The sequence below is a fragment of the Mauremys reevesii genome, linkage group 6 (genome assembly GCF_016161935.1).
Source record: "Mauremys reevesii isolate NIE-2019 linkage group 6, ASM1616193v1, whole genome shotgun sequence".
Lineage (NCBI taxonomy): Eukaryota > Metazoa > Chordata > Testudines > Geoemydidae > Mauremys > Mauremys reevesii.
The window spans coordinates 69,274,490-69,297,469 of NC_052628.1; the positions used below are offsets into that span (position 1 = coordinate 69,274,490).

At 44.5% G+C, this 22,980-nt stretch overlaps 1 protein-coding gene across 3 annotated transcripts in view; it reads left to right on the forward strand.

The window, feature by feature from the left end:
- The window catches only part of COMMD10 (COMM domain containing 10), a 161,516-nt gene that overhangs the window by 23,831 nt on the left and 114,705 nt on the right, over positions 1-22,980 (forward strand). For all 3 annotated transcript variants that reach the window (XM_039545848.1, XM_039545850.1, XM_039545851.1), the window contains exon 5: positions 16,501-16,611. In XM_039545848.1, the coding sequence (XP_039401782.1) occupies positions 16,501-16,611 (111 nt within the window). The remainder of the gene's footprint in view (positions 1-16,500; positions 16,612-22,980) is intronic.

The following is a 22,980-nucleotide window of genomic DNA, read 5'->3' on the forward strand; positions in this document are numbered from 1 at the left end:
AGAGGCCGATTTGATCTGACTGATGGGCTCATTGTAAGCTAGATCAATAAGAGATTTAATACCATATCATAATTTCCTTGGTATACATTTTTCTTCTCAGTAGTTGCAGTAGTACTGTGTAATCTAGCAGTTTCAAAGTAGGCTACAAAAGATGCCTATGGTTTTGTCCTTTGTCACAGACTTAGTTTACTTTAAGTTTCTGACCAATCAGTATTACATTTCATGCTAAATTTAAGTACCATTCTGTCCCACTCCCACTAGGTAGCTAACTTATCCAAAAACTTATACTGATTTAATACGAGCCAGATCCTCCAACACTTCTATGCGTAAGTAATCACCTTGACTTTGTTGGGAGTATACATGCATGTATACTTTACGCATGGTAGTGTTACCTTCCTACATTGGGCTTTCTTAAACTTACTGTTCCGTGCACAGAAAATTATAGAATACTCACTCTCAATTTAGCACTACTTCTGCCTCCACCCTGTCAAGCTTGCTAACAAGTATTCTGTCCAGAAGGCTATGCTTTTCTGATTTTGTAATTAAGGTGAATTTGCAATGTATTTATCTGAGATAAATGTAAATTATTCTTCTACTTTGTCACACCAGGAGAAAGCCAGTCAGCGTTCAAATCCTTTTATATGTAAACAGGAGTAATGTTTGTTTATGCAGAGATCTAATGATGTATATGACAAGGTATTCAACACCGTTCCTGGTCTAGGTTTTCTATGAATACAAAGCGGTGTTATAGGCTTAATATGGTTTAATTGTGCTTGCATTATATGTATTCTAAACCGTATCAGATAATATCAAAATCTTGAATTTATTAGATATTTGAATACATATGTTTTAACAGTCATTACATAGATGGTGTAATCATGCACAAATGAAAGGTTCAATTTGTATTACCTTTTAGTGAAAAGCTAGTAATTTTAAATGCCGCACATCTGGGAATCCTGCACAAATGGGAGATGCAATTTGTATTGTATTTTAGTGAAAAGCTAGTAATTTTAAATGTAGTACATCTTTTGAAAGAAATCACAAGGATCTGAATGTAATAACCAGGGTATTCATAATATGTTGATACTAAAGCGTTAGCTGATTGGTTGTCACATAATTATCTAAGCTTCTTTCTTTTGTAGAAATTCTGATAATGTTGATTTCAGCTACTCTTACAATGTGCAGCCTTAGTTACAGTTTAAACCAGGGATGGGCAAACTTTTTGGGCCGAAGGGTGGAGAAATTGTATGCAGGGCTGGGGCAGGGGGTGGGGTGCAGGGTGTGGAGGGGGTGCAGTGTGCAGGAAGGGGCTCAGGGCAAGGGATTGGGACAGAGGAGGGGTGTGGAGTGCAGGAGGGGTGTGGACTGTGGGAGGGGGCTCAGGGTAGGTGGTTGGAGTGCAGGAAGGGTGCGGCAGGAGGTTGGGGTGCACAGGGGTGCAGGGTGCAGCAGAGAGCTTAAGGCAGGGGGTTGGGGTACAGGAGGGGTGTGGAGTGTACAAGGGGGCTCAGGGCAGGGAGCTGGGGTGCAGAAGGGGTATGGGGTGCACAAGGGGGCTTAGGATAGGGAGTTGGGGTGCAGGAGGGGTGTGAGGTGCAGGCAGGGGGCTTAGAGCACGGAGTTGAGGGGTGAGGTGCAGGAAGGGTTCGGGCTCTGCCTGGCGCCGCTTATCTAAAGCGGCTCTGGGGTGGCAGTGACACGCACTGGGGCCAGGGCAGGCTCCCTGTATGCCTGCCCTGTTCCTGTGCCGCTCCACAAAGCTCTGTGGCCTCTATGTGGGTGTGGAGGGCTCCGCGTGCGCTGCCCTTGCCATGCCTCCCCTGAAGCTCCCATTGGCCGCAGTTCCCCCATTCCTGGCCAATGGGAGCTGCGGGGGAGGGGAGGAGGCAGGGCCTGGAGGCAAGGGCAATGCACGGAGCCCTCTGCCCCCCCCACGTGGGGACTGCAGGGACGTGGTGCCGGCCACTTCTGAGGGAGGCGCAGCAAGGGCAGCGCATGCGGAGCCCTCCACGCCCCCCTCTTGGGGCTGCAGCACTTCGTGGAGCAGCGCAGTGCCAGGGACAGGACAGGCATGCAGGTACTTGGAAAAGATGATGGAGCAAATAACCAAACAATGAATTTGTAAGTAGCTAGAAGAAAATAAGGTGATAAATAATAGTCAATATGGATTTGTCAAGAACTAATCATGTCAAACCAACCTAATATCCTCCTTTGACATGTTAACAAGATGGGGGAGGAGGGAGAAGCAGATGATGTGATATACCTTGACTTTAGTAAGGCTTTTTATTCTGTCTCACATGACCTCCTCATAAACAAACTAGAGAAACGTAAACTTAATGAACCTACTATAAGGTGGGTGCAAAATTGTTGGAAAAGCATATTCAGAAAGTAGTTATCAGTGGTTCACAATCAAGCTGGAAGGGCATATCAGCTGGGGTTCTGAAAGGATCTGTCCTGGGTCCAGTTCTATTCACTATCTTATTAAATGATTGGATAATGGCATAGAGAGTACACATATAAAGTTTGCAGATGATAGCAAGTTTTGGAGGACAGAATTAGAATTCAAAATGATCTTGATAAACTGGAGAAATAGTCTGAAATAAATAGGATGATACTCAGTAAGGACAAATACGAAGTACTATCCTTAGGAAGGAATAATCAATTGCACAAATACAAAATGGGACACGGCTGCCTAGGAAGGAGTACTGCAAAAAAGGATCTGGAGGTTACAATGGACACAAACCAAATATGAATTTACAATGTGATACTGTTGCAAAAAATGCAAACAATCTGGGATGAATTAGCAGGAGTGTCATAAGCAATACATGAGAAGTAATTCTTCCACTACTCAGCACCAATAAGGGCTCAGCTGGAATATTGTGTCCAGTTCTGGGCACCACACTCTGGAGGAGATGTGGCAAATTGGAAAAAGTGCAGAGAAGAGCAACAAAAATGATGAAGAATCTAGAAAACATGAACTACGAGGACAGATTAAAAAAAATAGGTCTTGTTTAATCTGGAGAAGAGAATACTGAGGGGAGGGGGCATGAAAAGAGCATTTAGGTTGGACATTCAGAAAAACTTCCTGTCAGGCTAGTTAAGCACTGGAACAAATTACCTAGGGAGGTTGTGCAATCTCCATTGTTGGAGGTTTTTAAGAACACATTAGACCAACTCCTCTCAGGCATGGTCTAGATCAGCGGTTCTCAACCAACGGCCCACGGGCTGCGTACAGCCCAATTAGCACACAGCTATGGCCCAGCTCAGCAATGTGCTAATGGCTGCCCGGCGCGGCGGGGTCCAGGCTGCCTGGTGCAGTCGGGGCTGTCAGCCAGCCGTGCGGGATCTGGGTTCGGGGTGGGCTGCCACCCGGCCCCACAGAATCTTGGGTCCGGAGCTGGCTGCCACCAGCCCTGCAGGCTCAGGGGTCCGGGGCGGGCTGCCACCTGGCCCTGCAGGCTCGGGAATCTGGGGTCCGGGTCGGGCTGCATATGCGGCCCACAATGATAAATTAGTTGAGAACCACTGGTCTAGATAATACTTAGCCTCAGTGCAAGGGACTGGACTATATGTCTTATCAAGGTTCCCTCCAGTTCTACATTTCTATGATTCTATACTGTTGTTTTCAGTTGTATTCAAAATAAGGTTACCTGGACAATGAAATATGGTTCAGCATCTCAACTACTCTGGCAATATGTTGGGGACAGGGAATCCAGTGGGAGTAGATCAGGAGTCTGTTAGGAAAGGGAGCCTGTTGCTGAAGGTAAGCTTAGTTTATTGCGGGAACAGATGACTTGAAACCTTTTCCTGCCAGAAATGGTGGTAGATTTCCAGCAGCTAGCCTCTGAAGATGGTGCGTGATATCCACCATGTACTTTGTATGCTTATGCTATGATGACTTTTGGTTAATGCTGCCTTAGCATTATGAGTTAGGTTGGCTTCTGAATATGCTATAGTTTGATATGGATAGTTCTTTCCTATTAGTAGCTGTGCTGTTTGTCAAAATTCATAAAATTCTTTGACTCTGTCATGTAACCAAAACAACTCTTTCCAGTTTTATTAGATTTTCATGCAACACCCCTTCAGTTTATCTTGCATTAAATCATACTACAAACAAGTGAGTTGAACAGGAGTGTCTTTCCTGATAGAGTAATTTTACAAATAAGTTAATTTGAGTTGTGGAGGCAACAGTATACACAAGACTACAAACATTAACTTTGTGGACATAGTTTACAGTGGGTAAAATCCATGTTGTACAGAGAATCCACATAAGGCCTATCTACCACTTAAACCCTGAAAATAATACTTAAATGGCATTTAAGTTTCACATGGGCAGGCTTTCCACACAGCTGGTGTGTAGGGTGTGTGGTTGTGTTCCTTTAAGCTTGCTGGTCCTCAGCTACCATGATGACCTCCTGGGGAGCCAGTGTGGTGCAAAATGGCCCCAGGATTAGGGGATTGCAAAGATAGTTTAAAAGTTCCCCATTTCTGAGTTGCTTTGAGTCATCCTCAGTAGTACTAGAGGAAAAGAGCTGAAAGATGTTCCATAAATGCTAACTTGTATTAGTGATATCGACTGCCTTCCTCCCATCTTCTAGTTATACTTCATTGTCATTAGTTTACAGACAGTCAAGTGTGTGATTTTTTTTAAATAAAAAGAGCTAAAACTAGATAAGTCAGTGCTATCAGTAAGATGTTATGTAGCAAAATAACACATAAACCATATTTATCTTCAAATTTGAGAGAGAGAGGGTAACTTTTCTTCATATAAATGTGTGTGTATGTAGAATATATATAAGTGTGTGTGTGTATATGTATATAAATATATAAAGTATGCTGATGAGGAACTGTGAAAAGATGCCAAAAGTCTACAGTAACTGAAAGCATCTATTTATTTTAATAAATTAAGAGGAATATATATATATATTTATTTTTATTTTAAATCCAAGGAATTACCTCTGAGATTACATTAAAACATCACAGTAGATTGTGAATACTAGAAAATCATTCTAGCCTTTTTGGGTCATTATAGTGAACATTATATTAGAAATGAAAAGAATTGAAATGTATTTTTATCCTTTGGAAAAATTTATCCTAAAAGTTGTACCACTTAATTGTTGGCAAGTACTGTGACTCGGAAATAAATACTGTACAGAAACCTTGTTACCACTCACAAAAGGTTAGTTACTATTTCAGAATTTTGAGCATCTTCCAAATAAATAAAGCCATGGCAAAATATAGGTTCTATCTCCCTTTCAAGAAAATAAATAGGCAAACCACTTTGAAGTTTCAGACAGCATACAGTATATTAATCAAATATAATTCTCATACAGCTATATTAAAATGAAAAAAAAAATCCACGATTCTTACCAAAGACAAAGTAATTTTAAGGTAAACCAATATAAGAAAAATTAGGGCTTTTATTGTTAACTCAGATTGTTGTGTCGCTATATATGTTGTGTTTGTTCTAAGATGTCTGCAATATTCCAGAACAAGTATGAATTAGGAGTGAAATAAAAGCCATAAATCTGCATTACTAACACAACATGATGTTTAGTTTACTGCTAGAGGTCCCTTTCAAAATAAAACAAACATTTGGCTCGAGCCCCCACCTAAAACCCTATTGACACTTGCAGTTCTAAGAAATTTAAACAAAAACTTTGGACTCCCTTAATGTTATTCCTTCCCCACACAGCAAACACATGGGCTTCTTGAGAATCTGCTATAGAAACTACTTCATTATTAGTCGTCGTTTCTTTTCTCAAATATTTGGCAGACTTCAGAGTTCTTCTTCGAGTGTTTGCTCATATCGATTCCAATTAGGTGTGTGCGCGCTGCGTGCACGTTCGTCGGAAGATTTTTACCCTAGCAACACTCGGTGGGTCGGCTGGGCGCCCCCTGGAGTGGCGCCGCTATGGCACCGGATATATACCCCTGCCGACCCATCCGCCCCTCAGTTCCTTCTTACCGCCCGTGTCGGTCGTTGGAACAGTGGAGCGTGGCTTAGCTGACCTCCACTTCCCTAGCTACTCGTAGATCTCTTGTTCCTTGTTGTGTATATAGTTAAAAAACTTTTTATATAGTTCAACTTAGTTTATCACTTTATAGTATATTTAGTATAATAATAGTTAAGAGGGGTTTGGGGAATAGCCCCTTCCCCGCACCCGGTGCCGGGGCCCATGCCCGGTTCACCGGGTTTCAAACCGTGCTCGGCCTGCCGCAGGCCGATGCCAACAGGAGACCCGCACGACTCCTGTCTGAAGTGCCTCGGGGAATCACACCTGACAGCTAAGTGTCACATTTGCAAGGCTTTTAAGCCAAAAACAAAAAAGGAGCGGGACATTAGGCTAAAGCAGCTCCTCATGGAGGCGGCTCTCACCCCTCTGCCTTCGTCACTGAGCACTGGTCACTCTTCGAGCAGAAGCACCTCCTCGGCACCGGACCGTGCCTGTACGGCCAAGGCTCCTCGGCACCACCTGTCACCGGCACGAGGCCGGCTCGACACCGCTCCCTCTCCCCGAGGTCGAGAGCGACTAAGACTCCTGCTGCTTCCGTGTCACCTGCACTGCAGCCAGAGAGCTCGTCCAAGTCGGACCGCCCGGCGCCGACACCCACCGCGGCACTGACGACATCGGCACCGTCGATTCCGGTCCCACAAGGGCCGTTGAGTCCGGTGCCTGTCAGCTCCCCGGCTGGACTCGTGGTAGAGCTTACTATCCCGTCCACGCCGGAGACGTTCTCAACGGCGAGGGATCTGATTTCAATGACAGAGTCGACGCTGCCTCCGCCCCCGGCACCGCCAGTGTGGGCGATACAGTCTATAGGCAAGCCGGCCTTGATTCGACCACCCTCTGTCGGCACAGCAGACTGGCACCGTTCAAGATCACGGTCCTGCAGACGTTCCTGCTCCCGTCGCCGCTCGCAGTCCCAGCACCGTTCTCCTCTCCAGTACCGGTCGCACTCGCGGCTCCGGTTGGCATCCCGGTCACCAGCCCGCTATTCTTGGTACCGCTCCAGCTCCTGGCACCGCTCCAGGCACCGTGACTCCCGTAGCCACTCCCGACGCCGAGCCTCGAGATCGCGGTCGACCTCCCGGCACTGTTCCGGTCGCAGGTCCCGATCTCGTTCCCGGTACCAGTATGCCTCCCGGTACTGGTATCCGGTGCCGAGTAGAGCTAGGCCAGCTAGAGACATGGACTCTGCTCAGGGTCTCTCCGCTCCTCCATGGCCTTCCAGGCACGCTTCAGAGTTGTCCCGCGCGGACAGCTATTATGCGCAGGACCGCGAGTCTGATGTGCCCACTGGGGTCTTCCAAGAGGCACAGGCCCAGGACCTAGGCCCACACCAGTGGTCCTTCTGGACCCCTTGGGCGTACCACCAGGCCCAAGGGGCACCAGTAGTCCCGTCCCGCTCGGCACCATCAGAGCACCGGGTGCCAGAGGCGACAATCAGCCGTCCCCCTCCGGCTGGTACGGAGGAAGCTCCAGTCCACCCACCGGACTCCCCAGTCCCACTGGAGCAGGAGGTTACTCAGGAGCAAGAGGCCACGCAGGACCCTCTCATCCCGGGTGTCTCATCTTCCTCTTCTCCCGACGAGGCGGTGGCAGGGACCTCCTCCAATCGACCTGAGGGCCCTCCTCCAATCGACCTGAGGGCCCACCAGGACCTCCTCAGGAGGGTAGCACTCAACATGAACCTCCAGGTGGAGGAGGTCCCAGAGGTGGAGGACCCGGTAGTGAGCATTCTGTCGGCGGATGCTCCCACCAGAGTGGCCCTACCGTTCATTCGTACCATCCAAGCCAATGCCGACACTATATGGCAATCGCTGGCCTCCATCCCACCTACGGCCAGAGGAATCGAGCGTAAATATATGGTGCCCTCTAAGGGGTACGAGTATTTATATGTCCATCCTCCTCCCTGCTCACTGGTTGTTCAATCAGTTAATGAGAGGGAACGCCATGGCCAGCAGGTGGCAGCCCCAAAATCTGAGGAGGCTAGGCGAATGGACCTGCTCGGCCGTAAGGTGTACTCAGCGGGTGCCTTACAGCTCCGGGTGGCGAATCAACAAGCCCTCCTCAGCCGCTATAATTACAACACGGGCGGAGGTGGGGAGATTTATGGAACTACTCCCTCAGGATTCCCACCAGGAGTTTGCGGCCTTCTTGGAGGAAGGAAAAAAGGTGGCCAGAACTTCCCTCCAAGCCTTGCTCGATGCAGTCGACTCAGCAGCCAGGACTCCTGGCCTCAGGTGTTGCCATGAGGCGTATCTCATGGCTTCAGGTTTCCAGCCTCCCACCCGAGCTGCAGTACACCATCCAAGACTTGCCATTCGATGATAAAGGCCTCTTCTCGGAGAAGACTGACCCTAGGCTGCAAAGCCTGAAAGACAATAGGGTCATAATGCTTTTGCTAGGCATGCACACGCCAGTGACCCAACGCAGACCCTTCCGCCCCCAACCTCCCCATCCGTACTTTGTGCCTAGAAACAGACAGGACTTTGACAGGCGGTGCGGCCAAGGTGGGCGTAGACGCCAATCAGGACCCCAAAAGGGGCCAAAATCAAGGTCCCTCGAAACCACCAGTGGGACCAAAATCTAACTTTTGAAGGTGCGCCCGAGGACGGCGTACCAATTACAGGCCAGGATCCTTCTCCTCCCTTCTCCAACCGTTTCTCCTACTTCTTCCCGGCGTGGTCCCACTTAGCCTCAGATCTCTGGGTCCTACGCACAGTGGAATATGGATACCACCTCCAATTTGTTTCAACCCCACCCTTCCACCCCGTCCCTCTTCAGGGACCCCTCTCACGAGCAATTCCTCTTGCAAGAGGTGCGGTCGCTCCTCGCCATGGGGGCTATAGAGGAGGTGCCAAAGAATGAAAAGGGCAAGGGGTTTTACTCCCGTTATTTCCTAATCCCCAAGTCGAAGGGTGGTCTCAGACCCATCCTAGACCTGCGAGGACTCAGCCAGTTTATGGTAAAATTGAAGTTCCGTATGGTATCCCTGGGGACCATTATCCCATCCCTGGAATCTGGAGATGGGTATGGCGCCCTCCATATAAAGGACGCATATTTTCATATCACCATTTTTCCTCCACACAGGAGGTACCTCCACTTCGTAGCTGACCATCAGCACTTCCAGTTCACAGTCCTGCCCTTCGGCTTTTCCACAGCCCCAAGGGTATTCACGAAGTGTATGGCCGTGGTCGCTGCATATCTCCGCCGACGTCGGATACACATGCTTCTGTATCTGGACGATTGGCTCATCCGGGGGACCTCCGAGACACAAGTCGCCCAGCATGTGGGCATCGTCAGGGACCTATTCACTCGTCTAGGCCTGGTGATCAATATAGAGAAGTCCTCTCTGGTTCCCACACAGAGGTTAGACTTCATAAGAGTGACCCTAGACTCCAGTCTCGCCAGGGCCTGCTTACCACAGCCGCGGTTTCAAGCAATGGCAACAATCATCCGTGGTCTGCAGAATTTCCTGACGACCTCGGTTTGCACTTGTCTCGGTCTCTTGGGCCACATAGCTGCATGCACGTTTGTAACCAAGCACGCCAGACTCTGCCTCCGTCCGTTACAAACTTGGCTCAACTCAGTATACTGCCCGAGCAGGGACTCAATAGACACAATAGTCACCATTCCCTCGAGCACTCTAGGCTCTCTAGACTGGTGGCTGACTCCCTCCTGGGTGTGTGCAGAGCTACCGTTCCATCCGCCTCAGCCCTCAGTGTCCCTGACAACGGACGTGTCTTCTCTCGGCTGGGGCGTGCACCTCAGAAGCCTTCGTACGCAAGGCCTCTGGTCACCTCAGGAGCTGACGCTGCACATAAATGTCCGAGAACTGAGAGCAGTCCGCCTAATGTGCCAGGCGTTCCTGCAACATTTACAAGGCCGTGGTGTCTCAGTGTTTACGGACAACACAACGGCCATGTACTATATAAACAAACAGGGAGGGAGACGATCTCTCCCCCCCCCCCCTTTGTCAGGAGACCATCAGACTCTGGGACTTTTGTATAGCCCACTCGATAGACCTGGTAGCGTCCTTTCTCTCGGGGGTTCGGAACACTCTGGCGGATCGACTGAGCAGGTCATTCCTCTGCCACGAGTGGTCGATACGCCCGGATGTTGTTCATTCAGTTTTCCAGAGGTGGGGATTTCCCCACATAGACCTGTTTGCTTCCCGCGAGAACAGGAAATGCCAGATGTTCTGCTCCTTCCAAGGCCTCTCACCAAGGTCGATCTCGGACGCATTCCTGATGCCATGGACGAATCGGCTGCTTTATGCCTTCCCGCCGTTCCCGCTGGTTCACAAGGTCCTGCTAAAACTCCACAGGGACAGAGCGCACCTAATCTTGATCGCTCCAGCGTGGCCCAGGCAGCTCTGGTACACCACGCTGCTCGACCTGTCACTAGCCAACCCGATTACCCTGCCACTCCACCCAGACCTCGTAACGCAGGACCACGGCAGACTTCACCAACCAGACCTGCAGGCCCTTCACCTCAAGGCGTGGCTGCTGCATGGCTAAACCAGTCAGAGATGCGTTGCTCTGTCTCAGTACAGCAAGTACTCCTGGGTAGCAGGAAGCCTTCCACCCAGTCAACGTATCTGGCCAAATGGAAGCGTTTCTCATGCTGGTGTGGGACACAGTGTTACCCCCACTGAGGCCTTGACCCCAACCATCTTGGATTACCTCTGGTCTCTCAAACAGGAGGGCCTGGCAATGTCTTCATTGCGGGTGCACTTGCCGACCATCTCTACCTTCCATCCAGGGGGGAGTGGCCGCTCCGTGTTCTCACACCCTATGGTCTCTAGATTTCTTAAGGGCCTGGAGCGCCTATACCCACAAGTACGATGCCCCGCCCCAACAAGGGACCTCAACCTGGTTCTAACCAGACTTATGTCTCCCCCATTTGAGCCGTTGGCAACATGCTCGTTGCTATACCTGTCCTGGAAGACAGCTTTTCTCATAGCCATTACATCGGCCAGGCGAGTTTCCGAGCTTCGTGCTCTAACGGTGCACCCACCGTATACTGTGTTCCACAAGGACAAGGTGCAGTTACGTCCACACCCGGCATTCCTCCCTAAAGTGGTATCGGCATTCTATGTCAACCAGGATATCTTCCTTCCGGTCTTCTTCCCGAAGCCACACTCATCACGACGGGAGCAACAATTGCACTCCCTGGACGTCCGTAGACCGCTCGCATTTTATATCGAGTGGACAAAATTATTTCATAAAATGCCCCAGCTCTTTGTTGCAGTGGCAGACCGAATGAAGGGTCTACCTGTCTCATCCCAGAGGATCTCATCGTGTGTAATGGCGTGTATCCATACTTGTTACGACTTGGCTCATGTACCCTCGAGCCACCTCACCGCACATTCTACCAGGGCTCAGGCTTCATCTGCCGCCTTCCTGGCTCGTGTACCTATCCAGGAGCGGCTACCTGGTCTTTGGTCCACACCTTTGCTTCACATTATGCTCTGGTCCAACAGTCCAGAGATGATGCAGCCTTTGGCTCAGCAGTTTTGCATTCTGCAACATCTCATTCCGACCCCACCGCCTAGGTAAGGCTTGGGAATCACCTAATTGGAATTGATATGAGCAAGCACTCGAAGAAAAGACGATTACTCACCTTTGTAACTGTTGTTCTTCGAGATGTGTTGCTCATATCCATTTCAAACCCGCCCTCCTTCCCCACTGTTGGAGTAGCCGGCAAGAAGGAACTGAGGGGCGGATGGGTCGGCAGGGGTATATATCCGGTGCCATAGTGGCGCCTCTCCAGGGGGCGCCCAGCCGACCCACCAAATGTTGCTAGGGTAAAAATCTTCCGACGATCGTGCATGCGGCGCGCGCACACCTAACTGGAATGGATATGAGCAACACATCTCGAAGAACAACAGTTACAAAGGTGAGTAACCGTCTTTTTCTGATAGTACCTGTTAGCCGTTCTTTTGGGGCCCTAGAGATTCTTGCTCATTGGAAACCATACACAAACCTTAGTCACAACCCCCTGGTTTGACCCTGCAGTCATGAGCTTGGCACAGGGCCTCCCCTTGATTTTTCACAAAAAGGCCTGGGGTACTATCTGCTGTTCACTGCTTTGGTGTGCTGCTGCCATGTCCAGTCCAGTCCATCACCACTGACTTGGGACTGTTGCTCTATATCACCTTAAATAGTGTTTGAACAAATTACCCGATACAGTCCAATATTCTGGTTTGGAACCTCTATTGCTGGACTTAGGCTGTGGCTACACTTAGCACTTCAAAGCGCTGCCGCGGCAGCGCTTTGAAGCGCTAAGTGTAGTCAAAGCGCCAGCGCTGGGAGAGAGCTGGCGCTTTGACTACACTTAGCGCTTCAAAGAGAGCTCTCCCAGCGCTGTCTGTACTTCACCTCCCTGTGGGGAATAACGGACAGCGCTGGGAGCCGCGCTCCCAGCGCTGAGGCTTTGACCACACTGGCGCTTTGCAGCGCCGCAATTTGCAGCGCTGGAGAGGGTGTGTTTTCACACCCTGCTGCAGCGCTGCAAATTTGTAAGTGTAGCCAAGTCCTTAGTGTCCAGTGGAAAGCAAGGTGCTATGGGCTTGTCTATGTTGCAAATTGCACCAGTTTTAATAATGGTGTGTTTTTTTTAATCCAATTTAGTTAAAGTGGTTCAAGTTTGTGTGCAGACAGATATTTCAGTTCAAGTGGTTTATTTTGATTTAGCTTAATCCTGTTTAAAATAAAAGATTCAAACAGATATGAGAGCAGGGACTCTTAATGCCTTGTCTACACACATTGTGAGCACCACTTTTAAATGTATTTAGTTAAATCTGTAAAACCCTTTGGTGTGAACACTCTTATTTTGGCACTGAGTACTCTATTTTGTTTTTTTTTAGGACTCAATTGAAACAAAATTGAAATAGGGCACTCTAATGTAAAACAAGTGTCTGCTCCACAGAGTTGCACTAATTTTAATTAATTTGTCTTTTAAACTGTCTTTGTTTAAATTGGTTTTTAAATTTTGCATAGACTATCCGTAAGTCAATAAGTGTCTTTCTATTGATTTCTGTGGCCTTTGGATCAGTCTGTCACCTCTAATCAGCTACCCAATTTGAGCTCACTAATTATTGGAATAGGGTGTTGTACCTTTTCATGTATTCATATACTCTTTCATTATAGAAGGATGACAGCTCTGCGATAATTAAGGTTAAGACCAGGTTTCTGTTTTAAAACTCTGCTTTCCTAAGTGATCTATAATCTATTCTACACGGTTAATTGGATTGCATGGAAATTTGGTATACCTCATGGGGCTCTAGGTTTCTGTTAGCATTCCAGCTCTGGAATGCTAACAGGCTGGTGGACCTATGGGTTCCCGAGATACAGTCCCCGGAAAAATAACTTTTCTTAGAGTTGAGAGATTCTGGCAGTCTTTTTTGCTCACAGAGATCAAATGAGGGCTCAGAGTGTTACACCAGGCTGTCCAATGCTCAAGGGTTACCCCAACAGTTTGCATGACATCCACTAGTCCTTTGGAGGAAAGCAAATTAAAAAGTTATTGGAAGCAGATTTTGTTTCTTCCATTTAGAGCATCCAAAGCCTCGCATGTTCAGTGATGTGCTAAAGGGATTACACTGCACATGTGCAGTGAGAGAGGCTACCTATCTAGACAATGACCTCTTTCTCACAGAACAAGGGTGATTTCACAATCACATCACTGAGTTCAAATCCAACCCAGGCCAGAAATCTGAAGTGTAAAAAAAAAAAAAAAAAAAAGCAGGAATATTGCTCCACTCTGCCTTTATGAAGGGGGATTTTTATTTTGGGGAACTATAATCTGAGTACAGCAGAATATTCAAAAGGCACAAACAGTTTTTTTTTTGAAAATTAAATAAACAAATGCTCACTAGGAGGGAAAGGTGATTGGGAATGATAGGGAATCAAGTGATGGGGAGAGGATGGAGAGTGCAAGGGGAGGGGTGGGGAAACTGGGAAGAGGGACATGCGGGTGAGTGACAGAGGGACTGGGGGAGAATAGGGGCAGGGGTGCCTGTCGGCCCCTCATTTCTCTCCTGTATGTGTGCCACAATCTGGGATCCCCTAGCCCATTTAACCTCCCATTCTCTGCTCCCTCATATGAACCAGGTACTGGAGGGGGATTGTCTTTCTGGTTGGGTCTAAGCCCCACTCCATACCCCCTATGTGAGCTGGAATCTGGGGGACCTTGCTCTTCTTGGGGTATATGAGCCCCTCTTCCTGTCCCTCTGTGTGAACTTGGATTGGGCCAGGGAGGGGGCTGAAGGAAACATAAATGTAAACATCTAAAATCTAGAAAATGAATATTTAATATACACCCCACTGTTGTGTGAGATTGGATGGGAGTGCCCAGTGTTGAGGAGGAGCGGACTGGATGGACCTGTGGCATAGCTGGGGAACCTGGTTGAACCAGGGGCAGGAGTCCCGTATGGGAGTGAGGAGCTCAGCTCAGTGTGAAGCTGAGGCTACTTAACCAAGGTAGCATGCAGCCACCAGTCATCTCTCACACACTGAAACCATCATGTAGTAAAACTGTCAAGGTTTTGGAACCTAGACCATGGGTGAGAGTTCTCTCAATAGCCCTGTTAGCAAATACACATTGCAAGCATGTCAAAGCACAACCATTATCCCCATTCCACTGTAACAAAATGTACAGGAGACGTGAGGAAAACTCAGGAGTCACATAGCAACCATGTGGTCTATTGAAAAAACTACTGGATTGGGACTATTCCTAGCTCTGCCACTGGCCTGCTAGGTGACTTCCCTTCTCTGTGCCTTAGTTTCCCATCTGTAAAATGGGATGATGATGTAAAATACTTTGAGATGAAAAGCCCTATATGAAAGCTGAGTCTTTTCATTATTACCTAGCTGCAGTAGTATGCCATCTGCAAACCTAGGTGAGAAATAGAACTGTCTAAATGACTATTAGTTGCTACCAACAAACATTTCTCTTTCTTTTTAAAGAGCTAGGACATTAAATGCCAAAAAACATGGTTAATGCAGCATTAAGGTTGCTGGGTAATAGCTCATGCCTTTCCAGAACATCAAATTCAGCAAAACTCAAACTTTTGAAAATCAGGAAATACAGAGTTAAGGTAACTCCTATGCAACCGTTACAGTGCCCTCTTTGAGCAGTGTCCCACAATGCCTATAACACACACATTCCCACTCTGCCTTTTCACTTTAATGGACGGGTGCTAACTGCACTTACCATACACAATCACAATTCTTCTAAGAAGCTCCAACTTATTCCTCTCCCATTCAGTACAGTTACATCTCAATGTGACTGTATCTGGAGTGCATGTAGACCATTCCCAGTGGCTATTGGAGGCTCTGAGTGCAGAGTTAAGGTTGTGTGGGTGTTTACTTTAACTCTGTATTTCCTGTTTTCAGAAGTTTGAGTTATGCCGAACTTGACATTCAGGAAGGGCAGAAGCTATCACTGGACCCCCTTAACTCTGCATTAACGAAGATTTTTGTCATTTAATATATTTAGTTCCATAAGCAATTTAAAATGCATTCCTGTGAACAAAATGTAAAGAAATTCCAAATAATAGAATTTACAAACTTTATAAAACTAACTAGAAGCAGGTGATAATATGCTAATTAAACCTGTTAGCAGGTAACAGCCCTTCAGTTTTCTTCTCTTCTCGTGTACCTAGAGAAAATGTTTACTGTAAGCCCCCTAGTTCTGTGGTTTATGTAGTAATACCTTCCTTATAGGGGGTATTGTGATGCATAATTTGCTAATGTTTGAAAATCACTTTAGGTCCTTGACTTAAAAGTGATATAGAGTGCGTTTTGTATGGTTTCCTTTTTATGTGCATTTTGTTTGTAACTGAAGAAGGAACAGAGTTTGCAGGTCACACTCCTAGCTGTTTTAGTTCTGCAGTGTTAACAGGAGTGGAAAGCAACACAGAATAATTTTTGTCATGAGTACTGGCAGGCGTAATGGAATGCACACAGGGAGCAGACCTGCTGATTTAACAATTTGCCATTTTTATTTAGTCACTTTCCAAAGCAGACCACATTTTCTGTTAAATTTCCTTCCCAAAAATAGAATCTTAAGTATAAAACTCAATGTAAGTGGGAACCTCAGGGGGTCAGCACCTTTGAAAATTATTTTTTTTAGATTTGATTTATAAATTGCTTCCCAATTGTGCAGAAATTAGCGTAATTCACTGTCCTCTGTAATTTTAGGAACACAATTATTTACTTGAACGTACCAGAGCTTTACCCTCAAGGCTGTCACAATTGCCATAGAATAAACAATATTTAAAGGGTTTTTCTGCAGATTAATTTAAAACAAGCCACATTCTGCAAATTCTCCCTCAACTATATAATGTACTTTGCATAGGAACTCTAATGCCTACGTAGAACCTGGCCATCCATGTTCATTGACACAGACCACTGAGAAATGTTGAAAGCTCACCTCCTTAGTGTTTCTGCAGCATCTGATTCTAATTTGAACTTGTGTTTCATAGCTTGAGACAATTGGATGGCAGCTTAACCTTCAGATGGCTCAGTCCACCCAAGCGAAACTGAAATCTCCTCAAGCTGTATTAGAACTTGGAATGAGCAATGAAGATTCAAAGGTAGGAAAGCCACTATCTGGCAGAGTGAACTTATGCAATTTTTTAAAGTATTATTATTTTAAGGTTCTAAGACTATATAACTAGCTCTACTGATTGTCACTAATCTCACAGCAGTGTTTTCACTTATTTTTTTAAAGGTAATTTAATGGAATTAATAAAGAATTGGCGTATTGTTATTTGCGTTAAATAGGTTTTGGGGTTAAGGCCATATAAGCAGTTCTTTGTACTATAAAGATATTGACAGGACATGCCATGGGGTAAGGTTATTTTATAGTATGTACCTCATGACTGATAACTCTTACATATTTTGCGCCTGGTTTTCCACTGCCTTCTACTTTGTTTTCATTTATACTTTGCAAAGTAGGGCTGAGATCTTATCAAATTATTATGCATGTGTTCTAAGACCACTATACAGGTGTAAATGACAGTGGAGAGCCAGAGTTTTTACATTTTTATTGTACAGCCCTATCTAGCATGTGGTTTTTAGCCACTGGTGTAAACATGCTGCACCAATATAAACTTGGGTTGTGCTGGTGGATCTTACTTCAATTTGAAATGGACATGCTACGTCAATGGAAACTACTTTTTACATTTATGTTGTATTTTTTTCTAGTGGTTTGAATTTAACCAATACAGTGGTGGGTAAACCTTAATATAGGCAAGGTCTGACTAATATAGAAAGTACATTAAAAAAATTCCAAAGTAATACAAATAATGTTTTGTTTATGCTTGAATAGTAAGATCTACTGGTTTTGCATATTTTAGGATAGAATCACCTCACCTTGCCAGTGGAAAGTAACCTCCCCCCAACTTTTGTGGTCTCTACCTTAATCTGTGTTAATGAAAAAGTAGATTTTAAAAAAATGGAGGAAAATTTTTTTAAACCACAGTAATTCCACTAACTTGAATAGAGTTACTCCTGACTTAGGCCCTTGGTCTTCTTGGTGCCTTAAATTGGCGCCTGTAACAGAGCTCTTTGTTCTTAGAAAAAACAGTAGATTACCTGAGGGTGAATTTTAAAAACCTTAATACAGAAAGCAGATAGCATTTTGTATACAAGTCGTAATGAGCAACATATGTAAAATGCAGCTACAAAAAATGACTAAAAGAAAACACTGGAAAAACATGCACATGCTGCTATAAAGGAATATTCCTTCTTAATAAATAGTTTCTCTTGAAGTTTTGTTGTTGTTTTGATAAGAGTATGTAACCCTTTGCATCAGTTTCCAGCTATAAAAATATAAAGACAAAATCCTTATCCATTGGGTTGTTCATTGACATTAGATTCCTATGGAACCAGTCTGTCTGTATGATGTATCTGTTGAAAGCTCAAGCCATATATATCAAAAGTGGCTTTTTCCACCTCTGCCTGGCCATGTAGTGACATATTAGTATTTACCGATAGATCATGTGGTTGTTTTTTTTTTAATCAAAAGACAGTTTATTTTGTTCAATCCACCAGCACACATTTCCTTTATAAACACAATTCCAGTTCCTAAACTCTTTCTGTTGATTCTTTCTGTTTCTTTTTATTGATGCAATCAGATGGAATTGGATTTTCTTGCAATTACTACGAGCCTTGAATAACAACTCTGAAATTGGTGCTTAGTAGATGGAATGGTGCAACAACAAAAACATACAAATGCTGTAATGTTTTGCACACTGAAATTTAGAAATCTAGGTTGACCTGAAGAATAATAGCAACTGCCTTGCGGCTTATTGGTCACATCGAGTATAGGATAGGTTTTAAGACAGACAGGCACTCATCTATCTGCTTCATAAAAGTGTTGAGGCTTAATTAGTTAATGTTTGTAAAGTACTTTTCATCAGCAAAGTTCTGTGTACGAAAATGCTAAGCACTTATTTCAGCATCCTAAATGTTATTCAGCTTTTCTCATTTTCTCCCTAATCTTATACATAGAAGTAATTGCAGCCTCTTATTCAGATTTTGGTATGCATTCTAGTTACTATTTCAAAATGGCTAATTGTTTATATATGCTATTTATCCTCCATGCTTGAATGTAATGGCCTGTTGTTGCTCCATGAAGAAGAGAGATTGAAATGATGAACAGAAATTTCTTTCTAGATTAGCTCATTAGGGGGCAGTAGTGCCCTTTCCCTTCATTATACTACTCTGGCACTTGACTGTTTTTTGAAATAACATTCAAAATCAATTGTGAAGTCAGTAGTTGTGGGAAATGCTAAGTGTTTACATTTCTAATCTGTATATAACAATAGAGTTCTGTTGCACCCGGTTACAAAATTAATGCCTATTAATCAAAAATATCCAGAGCAAAGTAAATGAAATTTGCCTTTATTTTCATTTTTGCTAATTGTACTAGTATGATCACATTCATTTATGTTTACTACAGCTAACTAAATTAAAGATCACTCAAACATGAGCTCCTTTGTCAGAATCTAACGTTCAAAATTGGTACTTGATTTTCCTCCCTGGAGAAATAATTTTAAGCCCTTGGATTTTTCTGTGTTATTGTTCCACAGCTATAACTTAAAGTAGTTCAAAGGTAATCTGAGTTGAAAGATACACAATACCTCAGATTTGTATTCAGTGCAGTAATGTTTGACAGGTATAATGTGACTTTCAGAGTTATAATACTTAAGGTATACGAGGAAAAAACCCCAAAGAAATATTCTGGTTGGACTTTTTCTGTTTATTTGTGTTATTAGTTGCAGTATCTTAATTGCCAAGGAAATATGCTGTCTAAAATGCTAAAATAATTAAACTAAGATTATCTGAATTTTGGTAAATTTGTATCCTCATTTGCTACAAGCTTCAGTCTTCACTTATTCTCAGTCCTTTTGTTTCATCTGTCTTTTCCTGGGGAGCTGGTATGAAATCACCTTGACAACAAAAACATCATTTAGCTTATGGTAAATTGGATTGGAGTCTGATTACAGATGGTGCTTTATTTATGGAAAGGAAATTTTAACTTGGAGTCAAAGTGAGACCTGCTAATACAGTTTGAGGATCAAAAATGTTAAATTATATTTCTAAATCTTAGAAAATTATCTAAAAAGGATTTCTTATGTAGGTTTTTGATAACATTTCTTAATAATAGTGCTGTTAAAAATTTCTTTTGTGTAATTTTAATAATTTTTTTCTTGTTAAAGAGGCACTAAAATAAATGTTTGTGAATATTTTATTGGTTTTAAAATGTTGCAACTTTTTCCCTACTGTAAATAGTTACCATTCTGATGTTTGAGAAATTGGAGAAAACTGATAATTTATTTAGGACCTAATGGGTATTATTGTCTTTATGGCTGTAGAGCCAGTTAACCAGTGGAGGGAATACAAGTTAATAATTCTTATTCCGATAGCTGTGCCGCGAGTATGATACTGGTTTGGAAACAAAGAAGTAATCAAAAGAAAATGCCCTATGTTTATTTTATGCCTATCTAGACAAATGCATTTTCATAATGTATAAATAATAATTTATGTATGTAGAAAATGAGGTGGTACGATATTATTATACTTTGAGACTATGGCATTAGTTATACCTAAATTGCAGATGACAAATCTCCAAAAGACATCTCAGCCTAATCTCTGTAATAGCTCAGGATTATTCACTGAATCTCCTGGGGCCATCTCAGACACTTGTGTGGTGAAGTTCATGGAAAAGTTTGAGATCTTCAGGATATCGCCTTAATGTTTGTACCAAATGCTTCCCAAAGGGGGATGAGTGTGTTTGAGCTCCTGGAAGGGTTTAGAGGCCTGGTCCATCTGTCCCCCTCTTTACTCTTCAGGGATCATGGCTCCTTTAGTGCCATTCCTGCCACATCATTCCATTAGGAGCAGACAACACAAAATGGAAGAAAAGGACATACGTGATTTATTTTGAGATTGGACATATATTGCCTGTATTATACCTGAAAATCCTCATTTCCTATCTAGCATTCTCCCATTTTGTATTCTGCTTAGTATTATTTTTCTCCAAATGTATTACCTTGTAGTTATCTAAATTAAATCTTATTCCACTGACTTATTTCTCCCCTTTCTTGTTGCTTTCCCCCCTTCTCCATTTCATATACAACTTCTTTTTAACCTTTGGCTCTTTAAGTACTTCTTTGTGCCCACATTGGCCTTTTTTCTTTTTGCTCATATTTTTCTTTTCTACGAGAATTGCTATCTGTAGTGTTCATGTGATAATATCTCTGAGTATATTGCAGTTTTCAGGTATTCTGTTACTTCCCAAAACTTGTCACAGGTGATCCTGTCAAAGCTGGCTATATAATACAAAACAAAACAAAACTAACAAGATGCCAATTTTTCATAAACACCCAATTTTTTCTGACAGATCATATTAAAATATAATTTTACTATAGCAGGTTTATGTTCATGCTTATGTCATTTTTATCAGACAACTTTAATAACGCCATTGACCTTTTTAAAGGAAAGAAGATAGCAATAGAAATATTTTAAACAGATTTTCTTTAATAATTTCTTTAAAATCAATAAAGCAGTCTTACTGTACTTGGCAGAAATGCAATGCATCATCACACAGGGACATGAAAATAAAGATCCGTAAAGGTCTAAAATTAGTATTTGGAACAGACTTTTTTTTTTTTTTTTTTTTTGTAAACTGTGATTCCAATTGCTCGCCCCATCCCTGATTTTAACAGATTTTCTGCGCATGGATAGACTTTGACAAGCTTGGATCCTGTCTACTGCTTCTCTTATCTTCACAAAGTATGCTTTTTTGTTCATTAGGTTCACCATTCTGGGCATTTCCTTCCATCTTTAACTGCAAGGCAGAGCAGATCAAGAGAAATAGTGCTTTCCTTCTCATTGAGCTATGTTATCTGCTGACTTCAGATGGAAATGTAGTTTCTGGTCTGCATGCCATCTAGACAGAAATGACCTGCAGTCCAGTGCACTATGGATCTTTAAGGGAAAATGTATGAAACTTTATCAAGTTTCCCTTTTCATTCTTCCTCTGAAGGGGTTTTTGTCTGCAGCTTGGGCTTAACAGTGTGAAAAAGTGGCCAGTGGTGATAGCCTTTGAAGCAAGGATGGCTCTTCTTTTCCTTCGAGAGAGTTAAGCAGGTGGGGTCCAGGTTCAGGAGGCAGGGCTGAACAAATTTACATCTGAGGTAACCTCCCATTCCTCTTAAGAGCTTGGTGCTTCCTCATTTCTCAGGGATCAGGGCTTATCTAGATGTTGTTTTCTCAAAAAGCCCTTATTAAGTGTAGTAGGAAGAGAGCCTGAAACCTAAGCCCTTGTATTAGAGGCCTGGTATGAGGCAGAACCTGCTCACAAAATTTGGCAAGTTTGGGCTAATACAGTAACTCCTCACTTAACGTTGTAGTTATGTTCCTGAGAAATGTAACTTTAAGTGAAACAATGTTAAACAAATCTAATTTTTCCGTAAGATTTAATGTAAATGCGGGGGTTAGGTTCCAAGGAAATTTTTTGGGGGCAGACAAAAGGCATCATGTACTGTACATGTACTGTACTGTTGTTGGGAAGTGCCCCAGGCTTACCCCCCCACAGGCACAGCTCACTGCAGGCAAGGACGCTAGGAAGCACCTTTGCAGCAGCAGTGGTAGCTTCCCCGGAGAAGAACAGGCTCAGACTTTGCCGGGAATGCTCCAGGCCTGCTTCTTCCTGTCGTCACTCCACTCGAGGTCCACCTCTTCTCAACCCCAGGCCACCTCCTCTCCAGAGCACGTCACATCTGCCACCCCCCCCCCCAAAGTCCTAAGCTGTTTGGCAGCGCTTAGGACTTTCTGGGAGGGAGGGAGGGAGAGGATTGGAGATGCAGTGCTTCCCCGCTCCTGCCCCTCCCTCCCATAAAGTCCTAAACGTGAAGTGCTGGGAGGGAGGGGGAGGAGCAGAAAAGCCCCGCGTATCCACTCCACCCCCTCCCTCCCAGAAAGTCCTAAGCACCGCCAAAAGAGCTGTTTGGCGGCGCTTAGGATTTTCTGGCAGGGAGGGGGAGGAGTGGAGATGCTTAGGACTTTCTGGGAGGGAGAGGGAGGGGTTGAGACAGGACACTTCCCTGCTCCTCCCCCTACCTCTCAGAAAGTCCTAAGCACCGTGGCGGTAGGGGAAGCACTGGGAGGGTGGGGGAGGAGGCGGAGAAGCGGAACTTGTAAACAATGCTCCCTTGTAAAGTCGCTGCTCTTCCACAGAATCTTACAAGCCGGCAGCCAAACGACATTATAAGGGAGCATTGCACAACTTTAAACGAGCATGTTCCCTAATTGAGCAGGGACATAACATTGAAACAACGTTAAGCGGGACGACGTTAAATGAGGAGTTACTGTATTGCAAAAATACACTTTGTTAAGGAGTGCTACTCACAGAGTGCTCACGTAAACACATCCTGATGTCAAAGATGGTACAA